The sequence below is a fragment of the Rhinopithecus roxellana genome, chromosome 14 (genome assembly GCF_007565055.1).
Source record: "Rhinopithecus roxellana isolate Shanxi Qingling chromosome 14, ASM756505v1, whole genome shotgun sequence".
Taxonomy (NCBI): domain Eukaryota; kingdom Metazoa; phylum Chordata; class Mammalia; order Primates; family Cercopithecidae; genus Rhinopithecus; species Rhinopithecus roxellana.
The window spans coordinates 18256287-18280549 of NC_044562.1; the positions used below are offsets into that span (position 1 = coordinate 18256287).

The 24263-nt window shown below is 40.9% G+C and overlaps 1 protein-coding gene across 1 annotated transcript in view; it reads right to left on the minus strand.

Moving 5' to 3' along the window:
- PSMD1 (proteasome 26S subunit, non-ATPase 1) overlaps nt 1-24263 on the minus strand; it is a 123919-nt gene that overhangs the window by 73228 nt on the left and 26428 nt on the right. Inside the window, exons 13-16 of the mRNA XM_010362001.2 lie at nt 21512-21623; nt 20765-20961; nt 19414-19509; nt 17317-17381 (exon numbers count right to left, since the gene is read on the minus strand). Coding sequence (XP_010360303.1) covers nt 17317-17381; nt 19414-19509; nt 20765-20961; nt 21512-21623 — 470 coding nt within the window. The remainder of the gene's footprint in view (nt 1-17316; nt 17382-19413; nt 19510-20764; nt 20962-21511; nt 21624-24263) is intronic.

Below are 24263 nucleotides of genomic sequence, written 5' to 3' on the forward strand. Positions count from 1 at the left end.
GTAAAAAAAGATGGAGAGCATGCTAAGACTGTAAATGATGTCACTTCAGAAAACATGTACTAGTCTTAGGAGACAGGACAGACACTTCTCAAATATTAAAATTAATGAGGAAAATTGAGAATAAAGCTGTTCTATCAGAGCCTCTCAAAAAGATGGTGCTCCGACTGAAAGCATGGTGGAGAAAGCACTGGTCTATCATGAAGCCTGTTTAGAATCTCAGTATTTAGCTTTACGACAGTGGGAAATTTTGTTAAACATTTTGGAATTCAATTTCCTTATCTTTAAAAAAATGAGAACACTGGTTTCTTCTACTTTAAAAAATTCTCACTCTAGGGTAATGGCAGTAAACTAAAACTTAGAGAACATATAGAGGATTTTAACTCCAGCTCCTCAAACAAGTCAACTATATTTAATTTTCATTTACAAAATAAATTTTAGCCAAAATTTTTCCAGTTCCCACTTCTTAAAGATTCATTTTACGAAAAGAGAACTAAGAATGGTCCCTTAGAAGTAGCAAGCACATAAATAACTTATTTGACGATCCTCAGCAAAACCTCAGCAGCTCATGGGAGACATCTGCTGCTGAAACAGGGAACTTAACGTGTGTTAGCTACAGGAAATAAAAGGGCAGATGTGAATTTTGTTAATTAGAGAGCAAAACACCATTAGGTTAAAAATGGAAGAAAAACAGTTTTACATGCCCATCAACTTCCTATGTGGCAGAATATAAACACTAAGCCACTGATTTATATTGTTATAAAATATAAAGTCACTGACAATAGAAAAAATTAACAAATGACAAGAAACAAAACAACATAAGAGTCAAACATGAGTAGGATGCTTTACAAGAGATACTAAGGGTACACCTGGAAGAATATACTTTCCATACTAAAATTATCTAGTTCTTTGACAAGAAACCAAATTTTGGAAGAAAAACAGAAAATGGCAATGTACAAAAAGAATGTAAATGATGAAGTATTCCAATATTTTAAAAGAGAAAAGAAGAGAGAGGGTTCAGGAAGTTCAAAGTGTGGAGTCTGTGGTAGATTTTTTGACAAAATGCAGAATAGGTTAATACACATAGGTTTTGCCAGATCTCAGAAGAGGCCTCGAAGAACACTGGACACTTCTATGAAAAGTATAACATAAGAAACAATCAGGCGCAATAAGTTACATCACCTGTTTAGAGGCGCTAGACTAGCAGACTTGGGTAAATATTATGTCATAAGGAATTTGTGAAAATTGTCTAGTGTCTTTATGAAAAAGCTGGCAAAAAGAGAGTTAGAGGATAACACAGTGAAGACTAGTATTTGCTTAACAACTGTATTCAAGAAAACTGGTGTAAGAAGAAATACCATGCTATATGGGTCTGTGTTTTGTTCTGTTTTATTCAACATTTCCATCCACGATAGGAAAAAAATATTTTATAGTTTGTAGTTGATGGATGACTTCCTATCTGGGACATTATGGAGAAGACTCTGTACCTAGTTCATAATGGATGTTCAAGAAATTATCTGTTGGATTTCCATACAATTTTTATAACAAAGATTCACTCCCAGGGAACCTGGGGTAGAAAATCTCTTCTAAAGTTTAAAAGGACATAAGAGGTATGACTCATCTAACATGCACTTTAGCAACTTACTGTGTAATTTCATGACAAATAAGCTATAACAGGCAGTATCTATATAATAGTGAGTCTTGAACAACATGAGCTTGAAATGTGCAGGCCCCCTACTATGTAATTTTTTTTTTCACTAAAAATTACACTGAGTTTACCTACCTCTTCTGCTCCCCTTCTACCTCCTCCACCTCTACCACCACTGAGACAGCAAGACCAACCTCTCCTCTTCCTCCTCCACCAACACAATGTGAAGACAACGGGGTAAAGACCTTTCTGATGATCCACTTGCACTTAATAGTGAAGACAGGTGTTTTCTCTTCCTTATGATTTTCTTAATAATTTTCTTTTCTCTAGCCTACCTTACTGTAAGAATATAGTATATAATACATATAACATAAAAATTATATGTTAATTGACTATGTTATCTGCAAGGCTTCTGATCAATAGTAGGCTATGAGTAGTTAAGTTTTGGGGGAGTCAAAAGTTATACGTGAATTTTCGACAGTATAAGGGTTGTGGGGTCAGTGATGCTAACTCCCGTATTGTTCAAGGGTCAACTGTACTTTTAACTTTATTCTTTAAGATAAAGGACAGGCATACCTCAAAGGTATTGTGGGTTTGGTTCTAGACTACCGCAATAAAGACAGTGTAGCAGTAAAGAGAGTCACACTAACTTTTTGGTTTCCCAGGGCATATAAAAGTTATGTTTACACTATACTAGGGCCTATTAAGTGTGCAACACCATTATATCCAAAAAAAATGTATATACCTCAGTTAAAAAACATAGCCAGACCCAATGGGTGGCTCATGCCTATAATCCTAGCACTTTGGGAGGTGGAAACAGGAGGATCTCCTAAGGCCAGAGTTCAAGATGAGCCTGGGCAACAGAGTGAGACACTGTCTTCACAAAACAAACAAACCAAAATTAGCCAGGGATCGTGGTGAGTGCCTGTAATCTCTGCTACTCTACAGTTTTGCCTCAACCCAAGCTCAACCAGCTCAAGTATGCCTCTGAGCAATGACCACACCACCGCACTCCAGCCTGGGCAGCAGAGCAAGACCCTCTGTATTTAAAAAACAAACAACCCAACAACCTCTATTGCTAAAAAGTACTACTGACCATCTGAGCTCTCAGTGCATATTCATCTTTATGCTGGTAGAATGTCTTCTCCTGATGTTGATGGCTGCTGACTGGTCAGGGTAGTGGTTGTGGAAAGCTGGGGTGGCTGTGGCAATTTCTTAAAACAAGACAATGAAGTCTGCCACATTAGCTTCTCCTTTCACAAAAGATTTCTCTGTAGCATAAGATGCTGTTTGATGGTATTCTACCAACAACAGAATTTCTTTCAAAAGTGTAGTCAATCCTCTCGAACTCTGCTGCTACTCTATCAACTACTAAATATTCCCCAATTCTTTGTTGTGATTTCAACTATATTTCTTTTCATTAATTTTTTGCTACAGCCTAATCTTGGAAGTGATTGTAGATCAGTCAGGGTGGTGGGAAAAGTTATAAAAATTATAGGGAAAGATGCAAACCTTTCTGGAAGGCCGGGAGTTTTGCAAAAGCTTCAAAAGAGGATTTAGCTGAAGGCAGTTAGATAACAAGATAGCAAGGGTTAGATAACAAGGGAATGTAAAGGAACTTATCTAGATAAATTTGTTTATTCCTGTCTCCAGAAACTAACTTTTGATCATTTGTGTGCAGGACAGCTCTCTACTTGGGGGGTCAACAATGTTAATTACCCACAAAATGTGTTTGCTCCAAGCCTTTCTCATTAAATCTGTGCTAAACAAATGCAAGTGTCTCTGGTTTATCAGGGTGGCTAACTCTCTTCAGCCCCTAGTGCCAGCAGCCCCCTAACCTGCTTTTCACTGGATATCTGTGTCTGAGAACTTCTTTCATCCATCGCAGGACAGACTCCGCAGGTGGTTCTCCCTGTGAGGAATGTTGCAACGGATGGCAGGGGAACCCTCGAAAATGAAGGCAAAGAGACTACGCAGTCAGTAAGTCATTGGTGCCCATTCCAAGTTTGAGGGGATTGTTCAGGCTAGGGTTTCATCATGGGACAACAGTTATCAACTCAATGGCAACAGTATATAAAAGTATTGGAACAGCTGCTTAAAGCTAGCGGAGACTCGGTTTTGCAGGCTCAATTAAGGGACCTAATGCAAACTGTTGTGTTAGATATGAGTTCTAAATTTCTTTCCAAAGAATTAATATGTCAGTACGTTCAATTCGTTGCCTTCTACTTTTAAACTTCCTTGTAAAGCAACCTTTTTTGATTACCTACTCCACCCTGACTCATTCCGATTACCTGCCCCACCCTGACTCATTCCAATCACCTGGTCCACCATTAACTCATTCCAATTACCTGCTACCTGCTCTGCCCTGACTCCCGCCAAAGCACTCACCCCGTCATTCTCTTTAAATTAGCCAATGAGAATTAGTTTAGCCTGTGCGGTCTAACCCTGGCCAACAGGGGAACGACACAGCAGCAGGGGCCACGTGTGTCAGGGATAAGAACCCTTTCCCCTCCCTTGTCCAAGTGTGTGCTCACCATTGCTCCATCTGTAAGTGCGCACCCTTCTATAGAAGTAACTTGCCTTGTTGAGAATTAAAAAGAAAATTTTATATTTGAGTGCTATTCCTTTTGAGGCACCGAAACTTTATATGTAACAATTAGGGAGCTTGCCCATGATTGCATTCCCCTCCGAGGATGGTCTCTGGTTCTCTCTCGTGAGGAGGCATGCCCTGTCCCCTTGCGGTGGCCTCAGGGGTGAGAAATCAAGACCCACCCAGTTCGAGGAATAACCCCAGCTCTCAGAAACGTGGAAAAAAATAAGAAATAAAAAACTGGCCAGCAACCTAGCTTAAAGGATTCTCACATACCACAGCAACGACTCTGTGCACAGACCAAGGAAGGAGAAGCCGTGGGAGCCGCTGAAGTATTTCCTTGGTGGTCAGGACCAAGATAAGAAAGCCGCAAGGGGTGAAGGGGGTGAAGCACTGCTTGGTCAGCGTGGCTTAGAGGTTAAAAAGAGGCAAGACATCCCCATTTCAGGGGACGGAACCTCACACAAACCTCCAGTAGTAGAAAAGGCAAGAAATTTCCAGTGGGGAAGCTGAGCCTCACCCCAAAAGGCAAGAAATTTCCAGAAAGGGAAATTGAACCTTGAACCTTACCCCAAAACCATCAAGATAGGGAAATACCCCAAGCAAGACAGGGAGCAAGGGAGATAAAGATGGTAACAAAGATATCCCCCTCGATAGCCCCCTCATGCTAAAACATTGGAAGGAGAATGAAAGGACTAAACATAGGAAAAAGCAACAAATGATAACAATATTGCTGTTTTATTTGGACTCAGGGACCCATCCTCAAACCCTCAACCTTCTGACCAAAGTTTGGTCGAATGAGGATGTAACATGTCAGCCTCTAATCCGATATGTTAATGATAAAGGTCCAGTGTCTCAAGAAGAGCTAGGCTATGCCCTTTGTCGGGGGCAAAGACCTGCCCTCCTTTTTCCTTTAAAAACAAATAGGGAAGAACCCAATCTGGTACCTCAAAATGAAAGGTCAGAGGAACCAGCTCTCATGCCTAAAAATTCCAGCGCATGGGATTCCCTAGACTATCTTCTCCCATTCGGTGTCCCCAATCTTTCCCCTCAGACAGCCCCACTGCTGCCTCAGATCCCATTCCAAATTCCCTCTCTACTCAACGTTATCTTTCCTCCTTATAACCCTGACTCTTAGGAATTACCATCCCATCAGCCTGTTCCCTCCCAACCTAAATACCCCTCTCTAAAAGGACTCCAGTGTGAGGTAGAACAATGTAAAAAAGATATTCAGAATTTCCCATTTCCCTCCGTACCTAAGAGATCAGCCCCAATCTTCTTGCCTTTGAGAGTTACCACAAGGAGTGTGTGGGGGGGGCCTTGGCTTTGTAAATGCTCCCCTAAACGGTTCGGAAGTCCAGAATTTTAAAAAGGAGCTTAAACCGCTACAAGATGACCCTTACAGAATGGCAGACCAAATTGACCCATTTTTAGGACCTCAGTTTTACACTTGGGTCGAGTTAATGGCCACCTTGGGCATCCTCTTTTCAGGAGAAGAAAGAGTAGCTCTACTCTCGCTGGTCCCTCCCCTAGAGGAAGGGGAAGGAGAGGGGAGAACAGCAGCATAAGTGGCTGGCAGAGGCAGGGAAAAAAACAGCAAAGAGGAGAGAGGGAGGGAGAGAGACAGGAAGAGAGAGAGACAAAGAGGGAGTCAGAGAGAGAGAGAGAGACAAAGAGGGAGTCAAAGAGAAAGAGAGAGACAGAAAGTCAAAGAGACAGAGAGATAGAAGTAGTAAAGAGAAAACAGCGTACCCTATTCCTTTAAAAGCCAGGATAAATTAAAAACCTATAATTGATAATTGAAGATCTTCTACATGATCCTGTAACCCTCCAATACCACCTTGTTGTCAGGGTAAACAAGGGCGTAGCCTGAAAGCACTGAGGCCACTGAAAACCCGTAGCTTTCCTATCAAAACTCCTTAATCAAGTAACCTGCGGATGGCCTAAATGCATTTAATCTGTAGCGGCAACTGCTTTGCTACCAGAAGAAAGTAGAAAAATAGCTTTTAGAGGAAACCTCATTGTGAACACACCTAACCAGTTCAGAACTATCCTAAGTAGAAAAAAAAAAAAAAAAAAAAAAAGCAAAAACGTAGCTTACTAACTCAAAAATCTTAAAGCATGGGGCTATTCTGTTAGAAAAAGATGATTTAACATTAACCACATTAATCATTCCTTAAACCCAGCAAGTTTCCTAACAGGGAGTCTAAATCTTAATTAATTACCATACAAAAGTCTGACCAGACCTAGGAAGAACTCCCTTCTGGACACAAACAGTTCCTCCCCGGTGACTGAGGGAAAAAGACACAATAGGTAATCAGTAATTGATAGGGAAACTCTTGTAAAAGCAGTTAGGAAAATTGCCTAATAATTGGTCTGCTCAAACCTGCAAGCTGTTTCCACTCAGACAAGCCTTAAAATACTTACAGAACCTGGAAGGAACCCTCTATACCAATTCTAAGTTAATTTGGACTAAACAAGGTCTTATTAACAGAAAGGATAATTGAAATCCCAAACTTACAAGGTTTTCAACAAAAGTAAAGTTTGCTAAAAGTTAACAGTGTAATATGTATTATCCTAACTTCTAATCTTATGGCCTTAGGCAGTCTAGTCCACAGAAGTAAAGGAAGTTCGCTTTGGAAAAGAATGGTTATTATCTTTAGGGAAAAAGAAAAAGGGGGGGGGCGGGGAATTTATGTAAAAAGAATGTTATATGGTAAATTCTTGTCCTAAAATAAATTAACTGGTTGTTTAAAGAAAGGGATGTTTGCAACAAGACAGAAAGTTGAGGCATGTCGAAGAATTGTCTGTGAAAGTCGTGAAAAAAGTTACAAAAGGGACTTTATGCAAGAAATGTTTTATAATTTAAAAGTAATAAGGTCTCCTGAATGTAAAACTATTGAAGAAACAGTTTATGTGCAAGGTGTAGAAAGAAAGTAAAATATACCTTTGGTAAAAGGATTATAAGGAGGCATAAGAATGTGGATTTTTACCTACATTAAAAGGTTAAAAAAGTAAACAAATATTTTGTTTTAAAGGTTTAAACAAGTTTTGAAACGTTAATTGTAAAGGAAATTCTGTGTGTAAACCTACTGGCTAAAGTTAAAGAGGTATCATCCAGTTTTCCTATGAACTGGACATTAAAATAAAAGCACAACAGGTTTTTCTTAAAGCACTAACGTGCTCTTTAACAAAAATTATAAAAGGTTAAAAAGAGTCTATAAAAATCTTACCTATGGTCAGCCATTAAAAATTGAATAAGTATGTCTACAAAGTTTTATTAAAACTAAGTTTAACATTAATAACACACTAATATAAAGGTGAAATTTAGCTTTTCTGGTATAAAAATCATATAGGAAGCACTGTCAAACATAAAATGGTGTCTGACTTTCAGTCATCTAAAAACTAATAAAAATAGGTGCTAAAGGAAATCTCTCAGTAAGAAGGCACCTAGGACTATAAAGTCCACTGCTAATGTCCCCACATCTAAAACAAAAGATCAGCTTCTTAGAAATTATATACTTGGTTTATCTTCCACTTTCCTTTCCTTCAAAACTAAAAGTCTTTTAGCACAGGTACCACCCCTAGAATTTCCGGTAAACAAGCACCAGCCTAAAGATCACGTTCTCATCAAAGGGTGGAAAGAAGGAAAACTTGAGCCAGCCTGGGAAGGACCCTACCTTGTGCTGCTAACCACCGAGACTGCTGTTTGTACAGAGAAAAAGGGATGGATTCATCGCACCCGAGTCAAGAAAGCGCCACCCGCTCCAGAGTCGTTGGCCATAATCCCAGGGGAAAACCCTAGGAAACTAAAGCTGACAAAAATTTAACTCTCTTTCATCTATTCTATTACTCTTTCTTCTTTCCTCACTCTACTGCTGACCATCTAGTCAATTTTGCCTCAAACTGTTGCATTTAATGCTTGCCTTGTTATATGCTGTGGGGACTTGCCAAGTCAAAGACAGATCTCTACTTCAGAAAAGTATCTTTGTCCCTCCTGACTCTCCACAGACTGGGCATTAGTAAATTGGGACCATTTAATTTGGGGAGATTTCGATAAAGACCCCAGTGTCAACCAGGAGTCTTGCCTCCCCTCCCACCCGAGATGTAGAGCTTTTATGCCGTAGTTGGTCCAACGTTCTGTGGACCACTAAAGATCAAGGATGGACTGCCCCAACTGGTTTTTGTAATTTCCTAAAACCATACATTCATTTTACTAGAGGATCATAGAAGTTAAAGAGTTAAAACAAACTTTGGCAATTAAGACAGGATACCAAGAAGCAAATGCCTGGTTGGAATGGATCAAATATTCTGTCCACATATTAAGCAAAAACAATTGTTATACTTGTGCACAGGGCAGGCCAGAGGCCCAGACGGTCCCCTTTCCACTAAAGTGGTCCTCCCGTTGACCAGGCGTGGGTTGCATGGTAGCTCTTTTCCCGGATTCTACAGCCTGGAGTAGTAAGTCATGCCAAGCTCTCTCTCTGCTATATCCTGAAGTCCGGCAGGCTGCAGGTCAGCCCCTGAGGGCCATCCAGCTTCCGTCTCCCAACACTAAGTTCACTTCGTGTCTCTCACGACAGGGAGGAAACTTGGAGACCTGAAGGGATGTTCCTTGGAGACCTGAAGGGATGCAGTGAGCTTAATAATTTTCAAGAGCTTATCAATCAGTCAGCCCTTGTACATCCCCGAGCGGATGTGTGGTGGTATTGTGGTGAACCTTTACTGGACACTCTGTCAAATAACTGGAGTGGCACTTGTGCTTAGTCCAGCTGGCTATCCCTTTCACCCTGGCATTTCATCAACCAGAGGAAGGAAAAATAAGACATCGTAAAGTGAGAGAAGCCCCTTATGGGTCTCTCGACTCTCATGTCTATTTAGACACAATTAAGAGTCCCACAGGGAATACAAGATCAATTTAAAACCCCAATCAAATAGCTGCAGTATTTGAGTCAATATTTTGGTGGGTGACAATTAAAAAAATGTAGATTGGATAAACTACATCTATTACAACCAACAGCGATTTATTAACTACACTAGAGATGCTGTTAAAGGAATAGCTGAACAATTAGGGGCTACTAGTCAGAAGGCTTGGGAAAATAAGATAGCCTTAGACATGGTATTAGCAGAAAGAGGAGGAGTTTGCATCATGATTAAAACTCAATGTTGCACCTTCATCCCAAACACCTCCCCAATGGAAGTATAACACAGGCATTGCAAGGTCTGACTGCTCTATCCAATGAGTTAGCCAGCAACTCAGGGGTAAATGACCCCTTTATAGGATGGCTAGAAAAGTAGTCTGGTAAATGGAAAGGAATAATAGCCTCAATTCTTATTTCCCTCACAGTCGTAACAGGTACTTATCCTTGTTGGGTGCTGTGTCATACCATGCAACCGTAAGTTGATGCAGAGGCTCATAAAAACAGCACTTACTAAAACTTCCCTTAACTATCCTCCACCTTATCCAGAGAAGCTTCTTCTTTTGGAAAATCAAGCAAAACAACTAGGCCAAGTCTTGTTTAAAAAGTTTGAAAAGAAAGCTGTAAGGAAATACAAGGGGAGGGGTTGTTAGATATAAGTTCTAAATTTGTTTTCAAAGAATTAGTAAGTCAGTATGCTTCTTACTGATAGTTCTGGTAAAAATGGAAAAGTGGCAATTTGGTAGAAACCACACAACTCCTTTACTCACTCTGGATTTACTAGCACTTAGAGCGCTAAGGTTGGAGGAGCCTTAATACTGGCCCTGGAAACTTTTTCTGTTCAGCTCATCAATATTGTTAGTGACTCTGCTTACTCTATTTATTGCAGAACCTTGAAACAGCTCTCAAGTCCACTCTCGAGCCCACCCTGTGTGCACTTTTTCTTAGACTTAGCAATTGCTGGATCAACATACACATCCTATTTTTATCACACATATTCGAGCCCACAGCTCACTGTCTGGTCCATTGGCTTATGGCAATGAACAAGCAGATCTGCAAGTTATGACGTCACTGCTTGACCAAGCCACCCAATTTCATCAATTTTTCCACCAAAATTGGAGAAATTTAACAAAACAATTTAAACTCACCCAAAGACTAAAGAAATTATCCTGCAATGTCCAGATTGCCAGCTCACAGGCACCTCCCCTCCTTCAACAGGTGTTAACCCTAGAGGACTAGAACCTAATCAGTTATGGCAAACAGATGTTACTCATGTCCCTAAATTTATAAAACTAAGATATGTACATGTATCCATTGACGCCAATTCTCACTTAATTAGCGCACATACTTTTCTGGAGAGTCCACCCAACATATTATTAAACATCTTCTCTTAACTTTTGAGTTTATGGGGCGGCCCAAAAAATTAAAACTGATAGTGGCCCAGCTTATGCCAGCTCACAATTTCAAAAATTTTGTCACACGTGCAACATCCAACATTCCACAGGCATCTCAAATAACCCCTAAGGACAGGCCATAGTAAAACATATCCATTCCACTCTTAAAAATACACTCAAAAAAACAAAAAAGGGGGAATATCAGTAAGAACCTGGCAACACTATTGGCACAAGCCTTATCTACCCTTAATTTTTAAAATTTAGATGATAAATTTCAATCAGCCATAGAAAAGCACTTTGCTAAAACCTCTCAAGACATAAAACCTGCAGTTTAATGGAAAAATGTAAATAGTAATGTATGGTGTAGTCCAAATGATTTGCTAACATGGGGAAGAGGATATGCTTGTGTTCATACCCCCTCAGGTCCTCTCTGGATTCTAGCACGACACATCAAATCATAACATGGCGTGGCTAGGACCCAACCCGGTACCAGAAATGAAGGACTTGTCCCTGCAGGACCCGCAGCCCTGGACGACGCGGCTTCCTAGGATGACATGAGTCCCGGACATTACCTGGGGGATGCTGAAGAAGACAACTCAGAAGGTTGAGCAAATCCTGCTCCAGACACAGACACCATTCACTCCAGATAACTGGTTCCTTGCTATGCTTTCTGTTGTACATTGCAACTCTCGTAGGGTATTAACCCTTCTTATTTTCTCATCTGCCTGCAACTTGCACCTGCTACTCTCTATTGGGCTCATCTCTTAGATCTGCTTTTCTTTTGCCCTGTTACTTGGGCAGACACCCCCTTCTCAGCCTGTAACAACGTAACTGCTTGGCTAGGAAGGACTGACTTACCCCCACTGGGGTCCCTCATTAATGGCACACATTGGATTAAGGTGCCAGATAACACTATATATCACTACACTATCCTCCCACTGTGCGTTAGTTATAAAAGTTCTAACCCTTACTGTATACCACCCAAGCTCAAGTATGGCTACATTGTGGCAAAGGAAATGCCTTAACATTCTTGGTTGCAGACTCAAACTGGGCAATACAACCAACACCACTTTCCCCAACATTCTTTCCTGTGCTAAAGAACGTAGCCGGGAAAGTAACAGATTCCACTTTGGCTGGGAGGTCTGTCGTGGAAGACAAGCCCGTAGACTCCACTTAGGCTATTATAACATCATAGACTGGAGCCCTCACTGCCACTTGCAGAGCAACCATACTAATGTCCACATCCATCGTGGCATTAATCACAGTTTTGTAGCCACATCCCGTTCCCCTATAATTTGGGCCGATGGAGGGATGGGATATCCCAGACCCCAAGTAGAGTCCATGCGACCCCAAGACATTTTATGGTGCCTGGGACATCTTAGCATCTCCCTTAACACCTGGTATGAGACATATCATAATTCCAGTAACAACTATATTGTGACTTTTATTCATAATCACACAGATCAATGACTGATTTGCACTACCCATCCATATGTTTTCCTTATGGGAACCAATATTTCCATTACACCCCAAAACTCCACGTTTGTGACCTGAGTGCAGGGACAGGTTTGGTTCACCTCATGCATCACTAATTACAACATATCTAATTTAAATACTACTAGTGTCATGGTATTAAGGAGACAATCTGAAGCATTCCTACCAATTTTACACGTGATTGGCAAGGTTCCTCTGCTCTTGCCACCTGAGAACGTGCCCTGTACCAGGTCAGACCCAAAAGATTCACAGGCACACTTATAACCTGTATAGTCTCAGTCACAGTCATCTTAGCAACTGCTAGTATTGCTGTGGACTCTATTACTGAATCAATACAAACAGTTACCTTTGTAGATAACTTGGCCAAAAATGTGTCTAATGAACTTCTCTTACAGCAGGGTATAGATCAAAAGATTCTTGCAAGGCTGCAAGCCCCTGAGGTTGCCTTAGAATATGTAGGGGAGCGGCAAGATGTACTGGCATTCCGATAGCACTTAAACTGTGATTGGGAGCATAAGCATACCTGTGTCACCTCTCTACCTTGGAATCGATCAATACATAGTTGGAATGAGATGAAACAACACCTCTGGGGAACCTTACATGATAATTTAACAGCAGGCGTAAGGCAACTTAAAACTAAAATTCCAGAATCCCTAAACACCGTAGATCTACAAACCCAACAGACAGCCATATGGAAGGATGTGCGATAACATCTCTTCTGGATAATCCCCACTCCTGGGGGGGGGTGGGGGTCACTCCTTGATTGGAAAAGAATGTTACTGATTATACTCATGTTTGTCTTATGTTATTTACTAATTCTAGGATGCGAAGCCAGAAAACGAGTTATAACCGCTATGCCTAACAAATCTGTTGCTGCACACATCTGTACTCCTCAATCAACAAAACCTGATGCAAAACACAGAAAAGGGGGAGATGTAGGAAATCAGTCAAGGTGGTGGGAAAAGTTATAAAAATTATAGGGAAAGATGCAAACCTTTTTGGAAGGCCAGGAGGTTTTAAAAAAGCTTCAAGAGGATTTAGCTAAAGGCAGTTAAATTCTCTTAAGAGCAAGGGTTAGATAACAAGGGAAAGTAAAGGAACTTATCTAGATAAATTTGTTTACTCCTGTCTCCAGAAACTAACCTTTGATCATTTGATCATTTGTGTGCAGGACAGGTCTCTATTTAGGGGGTCGACAATGTTAATTACCCACAAATTGTATTTGCTCCAAGCCTTCCTCATTAAATCTGTACTAAATAAACGCGAGCATCTCCAGCTTATCAGGGCAGCTAACTCTCTTTGGCCCTAGTGCCGGGAGCCTCCTAGCCTGCTCTTCCACTAGATATCCATGTCTGAGAACTTCTTTTATCTATCACCCGGCCAGGGTCTACATGGCTCCCCCAGGGTCTGCAGGTCAGACCTGGCAAGTGATTACTTCTTTTATACTTTTTCCTATACCTAACATGTCAACAATGTTGACAGCATCTTCAGGAGTAGATTCCATCTCAAGAAACTACTTTCTTTGCTCATCCCTAAGAAGCAACTCCTCAGCCATTGATGTTTTATCATAAGACTGCAATTCAGTCACATCTTCAGATTCCATTTCTAATTCTAGTTCTCTTGTTATTTTCACCAATTCTGCAATTCCTTCTTCCACTAAAGCCTTGAACCCCTCAAAGTTATCCATGAGGGATGGAATCAACTTCTTCTAGATTCCTGCCAATGTTGATATTTTGACTTCCTCCTGTGAATCATGAATGTTCTTATGGCATCTGGAATGGTGACTCCTTTCCAGAAGGCAATTTACTTTGCCCAGAGCCATCAGAGGAATCACTTTCTACGGAAGCTAGTCTTTTTTATTTATTATATATATTTTGGAGATGCAGTCTTGCTCTGCATCCAGGATGCAGCGCAATGGCGTGATCTCAGCTCCCGGCAACTTACACCTCCCAGATTCAAGAGATTTTCCTGCCTCAGCTTCCCGAGTAGCTGGGATTACAGGCACCTGCCACCATGTCCAGCTAAGGTTTGTATTTTTAGTAGACACAAGGTTTCACTGGAGACAGGGGTTTCACAATGTTGGCCAGGCTGGTCTCGAACTCCTGACCTTGGGTGATCTGCTGCACTGGCTTCCCAAAGTGTCGGGATTACAGGCATGAGCCACCATGCCCAGCCTATGGCAGCTATAGTCTTAAGAAATCACTTAAATAATACAACTTGAAAGTAAAAAGTACTCCTCGATCCATGGACTGCAGAATGGATGTTGTGTTAGAAGGCATAAAAATAACATTAATCTCCTTGTACAACTCCATCAGAACCCACGGGGGACCAAGTACACTGTCTATGAGCAGTAATATTTTGAAAAGAATCTTTTTTCTGAGCAGTAAGTCTCAACAGTAGGCTTCAAATATTTAGCATGCCATGTATACAGATGTGCTGTGTGATGGTTAATACTGAGTGTCAACTTGACTGGATTGAAGGATGAAAAGTATTGATCCTGGGTGTGCCTGTGAGGGTGTTGCCGAAGGAGATTAACATTTGAGTCAGTGGGCTAGGGAAGGCAGATCCACCCTTAATCTGAGTGGGCACAACTTAATCAGCTCTCAGGGAATATAAAGCAGGCAGAAAAACGTGAAAAGGAGAGACTGGACCAGCCTCTCAGCCTACATCCTTCTTCTGTGCTGGACGCTTCCTGCCTTCAACCTTTGGACTCCAAGTTCTTCAGTTTTGAGACTCAAAGTGGCTCTCCTTGCTCCTTAAGCTTGCAGACAGCCTATTGTGGGACCTTGTCATTGTGTAAGTTAATACTTAATAAACTCATATATATATGTGTGTGTGTGTGTGTGTGTGTATATATCTCCTATTAATTCTGTCCCTCTAGGGAACCCTAATACATGCTGTCATCCAGGCTTTGTTGTTTCATTTACAGAGCATGTAGAATAGCTTTAGCGTAATTCTTAAGGGCCCTAGCATTTTCAGAATGATACACGAGCATTGGCTTCAACTTAAAGTCACCTGCTGCATTAGCTTCTGACAAGAACAGCCTGTCCTCTGAAGCTGTGAAACCAGGAACTGACTTCTCCTCTCTAGCTGTGAAAGTCCTAGATGGCATCTTCTTCAAATAGAAGGCTATTCTGTCTACATGGAAAATCTGTTTTTAGTGTAGCCACCTTCATCAATGATCTTAGCTAGATCTTCTCGGTAACTTGCTGTAGCTTCTGCATCAGCACTTGCTGCCTCTCCTTGCACCTCCATATTATGGAGACAGCTTCTTTCCTCAAACTTCATGAACCAAGCTCTCTGCTAGCTTCAAACTTTTCTTCTGCAGCTTCCTCACCTCTCTCAGCCTTTCCAGAACTGAGGAGTTAAGGTCTTGCTCTGGATTAGGCTTTGGCTTCAGGGAAGGTTTTGGCTGCTTTGATCTTCTCTCCAGAGCACAACTTTTTCCTTATCAACAACAAGCCTGTTGCGCTTTCTTATCATTTATGTGTCCACTGATGTAGCACTGTTAATTTTCTCCAAGAACTTTTTCTTTGCATTCACAACTTGGCTGTCTGTGATGCAAGAGGCCTACCTTTGGCCTGTATCGGCTTTTGACATGCCTTCCTCACTAAGCTTTACCATTTCTAGTTTTTGATTTAAAGTAGAAATGTAGGACTCTCTCCTTCACTTAAGCACTCAGAGGCCATTGTAGGGTTATTAATTGGCCTAATTTCAATATTGTTGTGTCTCAGGGAATAGGGAGTCCCAAGGAGAGGGACAGATATGGAGGAATGATCGGTGTGTGGAGCAGTCAGAACACACACATTTATTGATTGAGTTTGCTGTTTTATATGGGTGTGGTTCATGGTGTCCCAAAACAACTACAATGGTAATATCAAAAATCACTGATGACAGATTACCATAACAGATACAATAATAACGAAAAAGTCTGGAATATTGTGAGGATTACCAAAATGTGACACAGAGAAATGAAATGAGCACATACTATTAGAAAAATGGTTTTGATAGACTTGCTTGATGCAGGGTTGTCGCAAACCTTCAATTTTTAAACAAATGCAGTATCTGCAAAGCTTAATAAAGCAAAGTGTGGTAAAACAAGGTATGGCTGCATCTTAGCTAAGAGAAACACTGATGTCTGAGATTGAATCTAAGTAGACAGAACTACTGGAAGAACTACTATTACATCTATTAATACTACCACCAACTCCACAACTACAACTCCTACAATTACCATTATTAATACAAACTTAGTCTTACTAGTGCCAGACACCTCTCTAAGGGCATCACAGATATATTAATTCACTTGTCAAAAATATCTTCTCAGATGGGTATTACGATTATACTCATTTTAAAGATAAGGAAACTGAGGTGCAAAGAGGTTGAGCAACCTGCTGAAAATCATTCAGCTAGTAAGAAGATGAGTCAGGAGTCAACCCAGGCAGATGGGTTCAGAATATGACTCCTTTTTTTTTTTTTGAGAGGGAGTCTCACTCTGTCGCCCAGGCTGGAGTGTAGTGGCGTGATCTTGGCTCATTGCAACTTCCGCCTCCCGGGTTCAAGCGATTCTCCTGCCTCAGCCTCCCGAGTAGCTGAGACTACAGGTGCGTGCCACCATGCCTGGCTAATTTTTTGTATTTTTAGTACAGACAGTGTTTCACCATGTTAGTCAGGATGATCTCAAACTCCTGACCCAATGATCCGCCTGCCTCAGCCTCCCAAAGTGCTGGGATTACAGGCTTGAGCCACCATGCCCGGCCAAGAATGTGACTTCTTAAACACAACTATATCATACTGCCAAGGATAGCTCCATGACTACAAGTAAAAAATAATGCTTAAAAATTTTCACTCTGGCATTTAAACAAAACCTATTACCTTTCACTTTCATGAAAGACCTTCAAAAACTTTACAAACCTATGTAAGAGATAATATCCATTTGAACTACCAATATACACAAAGAGGAGTACTGGATGTGTTATTTGGATTTAAAAAGTTAAATGAAAAAGCAGAATGCTACCAAAAAATGAACAGAAATATTTAAATCATTTTACTACTTCTCAAAGAGGTTCTCAGAATCCCATGATGTACTTTGTTCTTTTTCAGATGAACAGTACTAATCTTGCTATTAAATGGTCCTCACTCTGAACCCAGATATACTCCTCAGGTATTTAGTTTTTGTTTAGTGACTAACTACTGTTTGGTAGTTTCGGTAGTGACGACAACATTTCCAAAAAAAATGAAATATGAATAGAATAAGAAGTTAGAAGTTATTACCTGAACAGAATGAACCCAAGTGATTCTACTGCTGCCCTCCTGACATCATCATTAACATCACTGACCTAGGGGGAAAAGTTTAAGATTATATTATACCATGTAGTATATCACTAGACCAAACTGATATGAGGTCAGCAACATTCAATAGTGAGTGTATACCTCACTACTGATAGGTATATCAAAACATTATATTGTACACCTCTAAACAAATATAATAAATGAATACATTCAAAAAACAGACACATGTATTTTTATTTTTATAGAGACAGGGTCTCCCTATGTTTCCTAGTCTGGTCTCAAACTTCTGGAGCTCAGGAGATACTCCCACCTTGGCCTCACAAAGTGCTGGGATTACAGGCATAAGTCACCGCACCTGGCCACATGTATTTTTGAAGAATAAATTTCTGTACCCAATTTAGAAAAAGTTATTGAAAAATTTCAATTCAGGGGCTTAGAAGTCTTCACAGCTTGGTAAAGTTTAAGATTCAGGGTTACTTCTCTCTCTCTCTTTTTTTTTTCTCCTTTGAGACAGAATCTCACTCTTACTTAAATTCACTCTGTGGCCCAGGCTGCAGTATAGTGGTGCAATCTTGGCTCACTGCAACCTCTGCCTCCCGGGTTCAAGCGATTCTCCTGCTGCAGGCTCCCAAGTAGCTGGGACTACAGGCGTGTGCCACCATGCCCAGCTAATTTTTTTATTTTTTGTGGAGACGGTGTTTCACCATGTTGGACAGGCTGGTCTTAAACTCCTGACCTCAGGTGATCCACCCACCACTGCCTCCCAAGTGCTGGGATTACACCAAGTGCTGGGATTACAGGCGTACACCACCATGCCTGGCCCCAGGGCTACTTCTTAAGACTATTTCAATTGCCCAGACACAGTGGCTCACACCTGTAATCCCAGCACTTTTAAGGCCAAAACAGGAGGATTGCTTGAGTCCAGGAGTTCGAGATCTGCCTAGCCAACATAGCAAGACCCTGTCTCCACAAAAAGTTAAAAAATCAGGCAGGCACGGTGGTGTGTGCCTGTAGTTCTAGCTACATGGGAAGTAGAGGTAGGAGGAGGATCGCTTGAACCCAGTAGTTTGAGGCTGCAATGAGCTGTGATTGTGCTACTGCACTCCAGCCTGGGTGACAGTGAAACCCTGTATCAAAGTCTCTAAAAAGAAAAAAAAAAAAAAGACAATTTCAGCTGCATTATAGCTTTTGCAAAATATGAACATTTAGAACACATTGCACTGCTAAAAAAATTATTTATTAATTACTAATAAATATTGTGGAAAATATTATCTCTGGGAAAAAGGAGTTAACAATAGTTTTAATTCTTTCTGCATAGAAAGGTACCCTTGGTTTACCTTTTCCCAGCACCATGATGATAAAAACCTATTAAGACATGTGAAATGTCCACTGTGTGACCAGGCAGTATTACTTATTGCTGATAACTATATTTGGATTAGGAGAACTATGAGTGGAAAAAGCATTTTGGAAAACATGGGCATTGGCTTTCCTGTGCAATGCATCTCCTGTAATAGATCACGTCCCTTAGGGGTCCCGGGATGTGTGTGTGTGGGGGGGTTGTTTGTTTTTAGAGATAGGGTCTTGCCCTGTTGTACAGGCTAGAGTGCGGTGGTATAATTATAGCTCATGGTCCACTTTACTTTCCAGAGCAGCTGGGATTACAGGCATGAGCCACTGCACCCATTAGGGGTATGTGGAAGCTAACTTCACTGGCCATAAAAAGAAATAAATGGTTCCTGTTCTTCACTGGACTTCCCTATCCTAGGGTGGCCACACATACTTACAAGGTCTCGTCCCTTACAAATGAGGGTGCTCTTTGCAGTAGGATTTTAGAAGTTGCACCTGAATGGCTTTAAGGACTTCCATTTATATAGGACTGTTATCCCGTCCCGTATCCTTCTGAAAAGCTAAGTGAACCTAGTGCTAGGTTATGGCCTGTTGGGTCCAGTAAATGAGAATCACAACCTAAGACCACTAGTGGTGGTCATGTGCTGGGGATGCTGGAGTCACCTAGACACTTATTGTCCATCTGCAAGCTTTTCCATCCACCTCACTCCCAAGAAAGGTCAGAGTACTTACAGCAACATGTAGCAGGCGTCGAATTGCTTTGTTGTTACCAGAGCCACAATAAGCCATGGCTACAGTATACATTCCAGACCTTCGAAGAATTGGGTCCTAAGAAAAATAATTTAACATTGGTAATCATCAACTTATTTCAAACAGTAACTTCTACAGTCTAACAGGCATAGTGGCATCCACCAAGTAAGCTGGTCTCAGGTAGGAAATGATGAGCTCAACAACTCTTTTGTGGTTGGCAGTTTTTGAAATACATGGGGCAATAAAACACATAAATACAGAAGGAGGTAGCTACTCTTAATTCCTCCTATGCTATGCAATACGCCTGCCCTGCTTCATACTTTTTAGGAAGTATAAAGTCAAGTCAACAGCAACAGCCACTCCTATGGCAGTCCACTCCCTTTTATCAATCAAGCAAGGAAGTTGGCTTCTAATTCTACATTTTTACCTTATTTAAATTCCTGGGTACTGAGTGCTGAGTGGAAGAAAGATGGACCCTGATAACTGAACAAATTAATTAATAATTTTATCAATAAACTATAACAGTAGTTATTTTTATCAGATTATAGAGGACAATTATTACCTGCCACTACCTACCTACCATATACAACACCATTATAAAAACAAAACAAAAGGCAATGGAAAAAAAACCTCATCCAAATAAACAAATATAGAGATTGGCACTGTTTTCTGATAAAAGAATGATGAAGTAAACTTTGTATCTTATTAAATGACTATCAAATCATTCCAAAAATATTATTTCTTTTTTTTTTGAGACGGAGTCTCGCTCTGTCACCCAGGCTGGAGTGCAGTGGTTCAATCCCTGCTCACTGTAACCTCTGTCTCCCAGGCTCACCTGATTCTCATGCCTCAGCCTCCCAAGTAGCTGGGATTACAGGTGCCCACCACCATGCCCAGCTAATGTTTTTTCTATGTTTAGTAGAGACAGGGTTTCACCATGTTGGCCAGGCTGGTTTTGAACTCCTGATCTCAAGTGATCCAGCTGCCTCCGCCTCCCAAAATGCTAGGATTACAGGTGAGAGCCACCGCACCTGGCCCAAAAATATTATTTCTAAAAGAAATCAACTTGTGAATTCCTAAAGAACTATGCTGAATCTGCTTATGAGTATCACCGATCTGAAGCTATAGCAAAATTTACAATCCTCAAATTACTCCCATGTACTTTTCTAATCAGTGCTTTTATTTCTTAAATTATATTAGGCTTCATATACATTGCAAGAAGTTTTATGAATAAATGTACCTACATGTTCTGATGGGAACAGAGTTAATTTCCAGTGAAATGTTTTTTACATGCTGGAGATAAATGGACAGTGAGGGATGGATGTGATCTCACCTTGTCACGACAGAGAGATTCAATGAGAGCATCAGCCTCTTCCATCCTCCCGTACATTACTAATGCAATGCCAACTGCAAGACCACGCAGAATCTTCTCATGTTGAGTTTCTTGTGCATAACCGACCATGTCCTCAATAGCCTGGGCATTTTTAGAGCCCAACATAACCAAACCTAGGGCCAGGCCAGCTGCTTCCCCTAGCAAGTAACGAGTAAAATGTTAACAAAGAGTTATGTTTTTAAAGTCAATGAAACATCCAACTGAAAGTAGCACGTTTTTTGCACAAACTATCAAAAAACCATTAGCTTCTGACAGCATTTTTTAAAACCATCTGGTAAAAAGGATACTTTATGTGGAAGCCGAGTCATACATTTAGGGTTGTTTTCCTTTTAAACTTTGACAGAATGTACCATCAAATCCTACAGTGATTTCAAAGGAGACATTTAGATAACATTTTTTCTACATTCTCACCAAGCAGTATGGAGTAAGTAGATCACTCTAATAAATTCCTATTTGCAAAAGTCAGTTATGCAAGTGGACACACAGGATACACCATTTTAGAAAGCCTATATATCATAAAACTTGTTTTAAAAGATAACTTTGACAAATGGAGCAAAATTCACTTCCTCTTCAAGTATAGAAATCCATCGTAATTTTAAGAGGCTACAAAATATAGGTAGAAACTAATGTAATTACATTTACATTAATTAATACTTAAGTTCGTTAGCTTTAGAAAGAAATGCTTACCTGTGACTGCATCATCCTGATAAAGGTTTGTTTTTAGCAAATCATAAACATCTTGACGTGCAGTTCCCATGGCTGCCAAACCAAGGCCCAGACTGCCACCGTGTCTAACGATCTAAGGAAAAAACAGATTCCACTGATTTGGTACACTATACTTAACATACAAGCTTTTATTCTAATTTCAAAATATAGTTTCACATTAAATATGCAGAGGTTGGCTCAGTAAGTGGTCAAAGGATTTGATAATCAAAAGGTCAGTGACAAACTCAGCAATTTCAGTTTTTTGTTTGAGAGGTAGTTTCACTCTTGTCACCCAGGCTAGAGTGCAATGGCGAAAGCTGGGCTCACTGCAGCCTCCGCCTCCTGGGTTCAACTGACTCTCCTGCCTTAGCCTCTTGAGTAGCTGGGATTACAGGTGGCTGCCACCACGCCCGCTTAATTTTTGTATTTTTAGTAGAGACGGGGTTTCACCATGTTGGCCAGGCTGGTCTGGAACTTCTAACCTCAGGTGATTCGCCCGACTTGGCCTCCCAAAGTTCTGGGATTACAGGTGTGAGCCACCGTAATCAGTTTCAAACTGAATTGAAACAGCAATTTCAGTTTTAATAGAATGATATTTGCTGATGCCAAAAAATAATGAGCTGAGGCTGGATTGGTGGCTCATGCTTGTAATCCCAGCACTTTAGGAGGCTGAGATGGGAAGATCACTTGAGCCCAGAAGTTTGAGACCAGCTTGGGTAACATACGGAGATTCAGTCTGTACAAAAAAATAAACACAAATTAGCTGAGCATGGTGGTGCATGCCTGTGATCCCAGCTACTCAGGAGGCTGAGGTGGGACAATGGCTTGAGCCCAGGAAGTTGAAGCTGCAGTGAGCCAGTATCATGCCACTGCACTCCAGCCTGGGCAACACAGCAATAAACTGTCTCAAAAAGTAATGATAATAAATTAAAAATAGTGAATTGCAAAATGAACGTGAGAAAACACAGTGGGCAGAGAGAGGCCAACTCTCTTTCAGTAGGTTTACATGAGAAGGGGAGGAAAAAGACTGAACAACTAAGAGGGAGATGTCAAGAAAATAATTTTGTTTAGGATAGATGAGACCTGAGTATGTTTACGGGTTGAGGGAAAGGAGGCAGTACAGAGTGAGAGGCTAAAGACAGAGGAGAAAAAGGTATCTAATGGAACATGGTTGTGAAGAAAGTGGTTGAAAATGAGGTCAGAGTACATCCGAAATATATACATTTGAAAGAAGAAACTTCAGTGGTCATCTGTCATTTTTGAATGCACAACATCCTTCTATTGGTGACAGCATCCCAACATTCCTTTGGTAATACTCCTCCCCACTGGTTAGAGTCTTGGTGGGACTGTCATTTAAGAAGCTCCCGGCCGGGCGCGGTGGCTCAAGCCTGTAATCCCAGCACTTTGGGAGGCCGAGATGGGCGAATCACGAGGTCAGGAGATTGAGACCATCCTGGCTAATATGGTGAAACCCCGTCTCTACTAAAAAATACAAAAAAACTAGCTGGGCGAGGTGGCGGGTGCCTGTAGTCCCAGCTACTTGGGAGGCTGAGGCAGGAGAATGGTGTAAACCCGGCGGGGCAGAGTTTGCAGTGAGCTGAGATCCGGCCATTGCACTCCAGCCTGGGCGACAGAGCGAGACTCCGCCTCAAAAAAAAAAAAAAAAAAAAAGAAGCTCCCACCTTCCCCTAGCCAAAGTGTGACCCAACACAGAGCAATACAATGCTCCTTCTTTGGAATTTTTGTCTTTCTTAAGTGGAATAACCCAATGGCCAGAAATGTTTCAAGTTCATTCATCCTGAAGGTAGGGTCCTGAAAAGGCTATTTCATTAGTTCCTGTTATCTAGCATCTGTGGTGTTGCTCTGGCTCCTTAACCTTTGTGAGAACTAGTTTATCAGCCTTTCTGTTAATTATATAAGCTATTTCCAATAAACTTCTTATTCACGTTAGTTAGAAATGGTTTTTAATGCTGTCTATTGCTGTTTCTTTTTTGTAACCATAAACCCTATCCGATAAGAAAGTTTTTTACCTGAGACCAGAGGAAATAAGGTAAAAATGTGTGTACTTGCACACATGATTTGTGGCTAAGGGGCTTATTGAGACAGATCATCCTATTGGCTTCAATCTTTTCACTTATGCATGAGGGCAAGGTTTTCTGGATCACTTAACTACTCTCCTGATGGCCCTCACTCCAATATAGAAGTCAGTCTAAAATTGTATTTTAAGGTTCCTTAAAATAAGAACAGGGCTACTTAGTAAGCTTTTCCACAAGATTTACATTTTAAACAATTATCAAAGATCAAAACAAGCAAGCATTCTAACTTCTGAGAGACTGCAATTTCTTTAGGCCTTAATTTCCAGCAAAATGTTAGGGCCCAAACTAGATGATAACTAAGGTCACTTGTAGTTGTAACATTTTAAGATGAAAGTGTGGGAATACAACATGTTTTACAAATACATGCAGGGCTTAAAGGAGTGAGAAACACAATTTTAGCTTATCAAGAAGGAAATGAAATTACCTAAAAAAAGAGAAAAAAAAAAACCATTCAAGATAATAGTTGTTGGCCGGGCGCGGTGGCTCAAGCCTGTAATCCCAGCACTTTGGGAGGCCGAGACGGGCGGATCACGAGGTCAGGAGATCGAGACCATCCTGGCTAACATGGTGAGACCCCGTCTCTACTAAAAAATACAAAAAACTAGCCGGGCGAGGTGGCGGGCGCCTGTAGTCCCAGC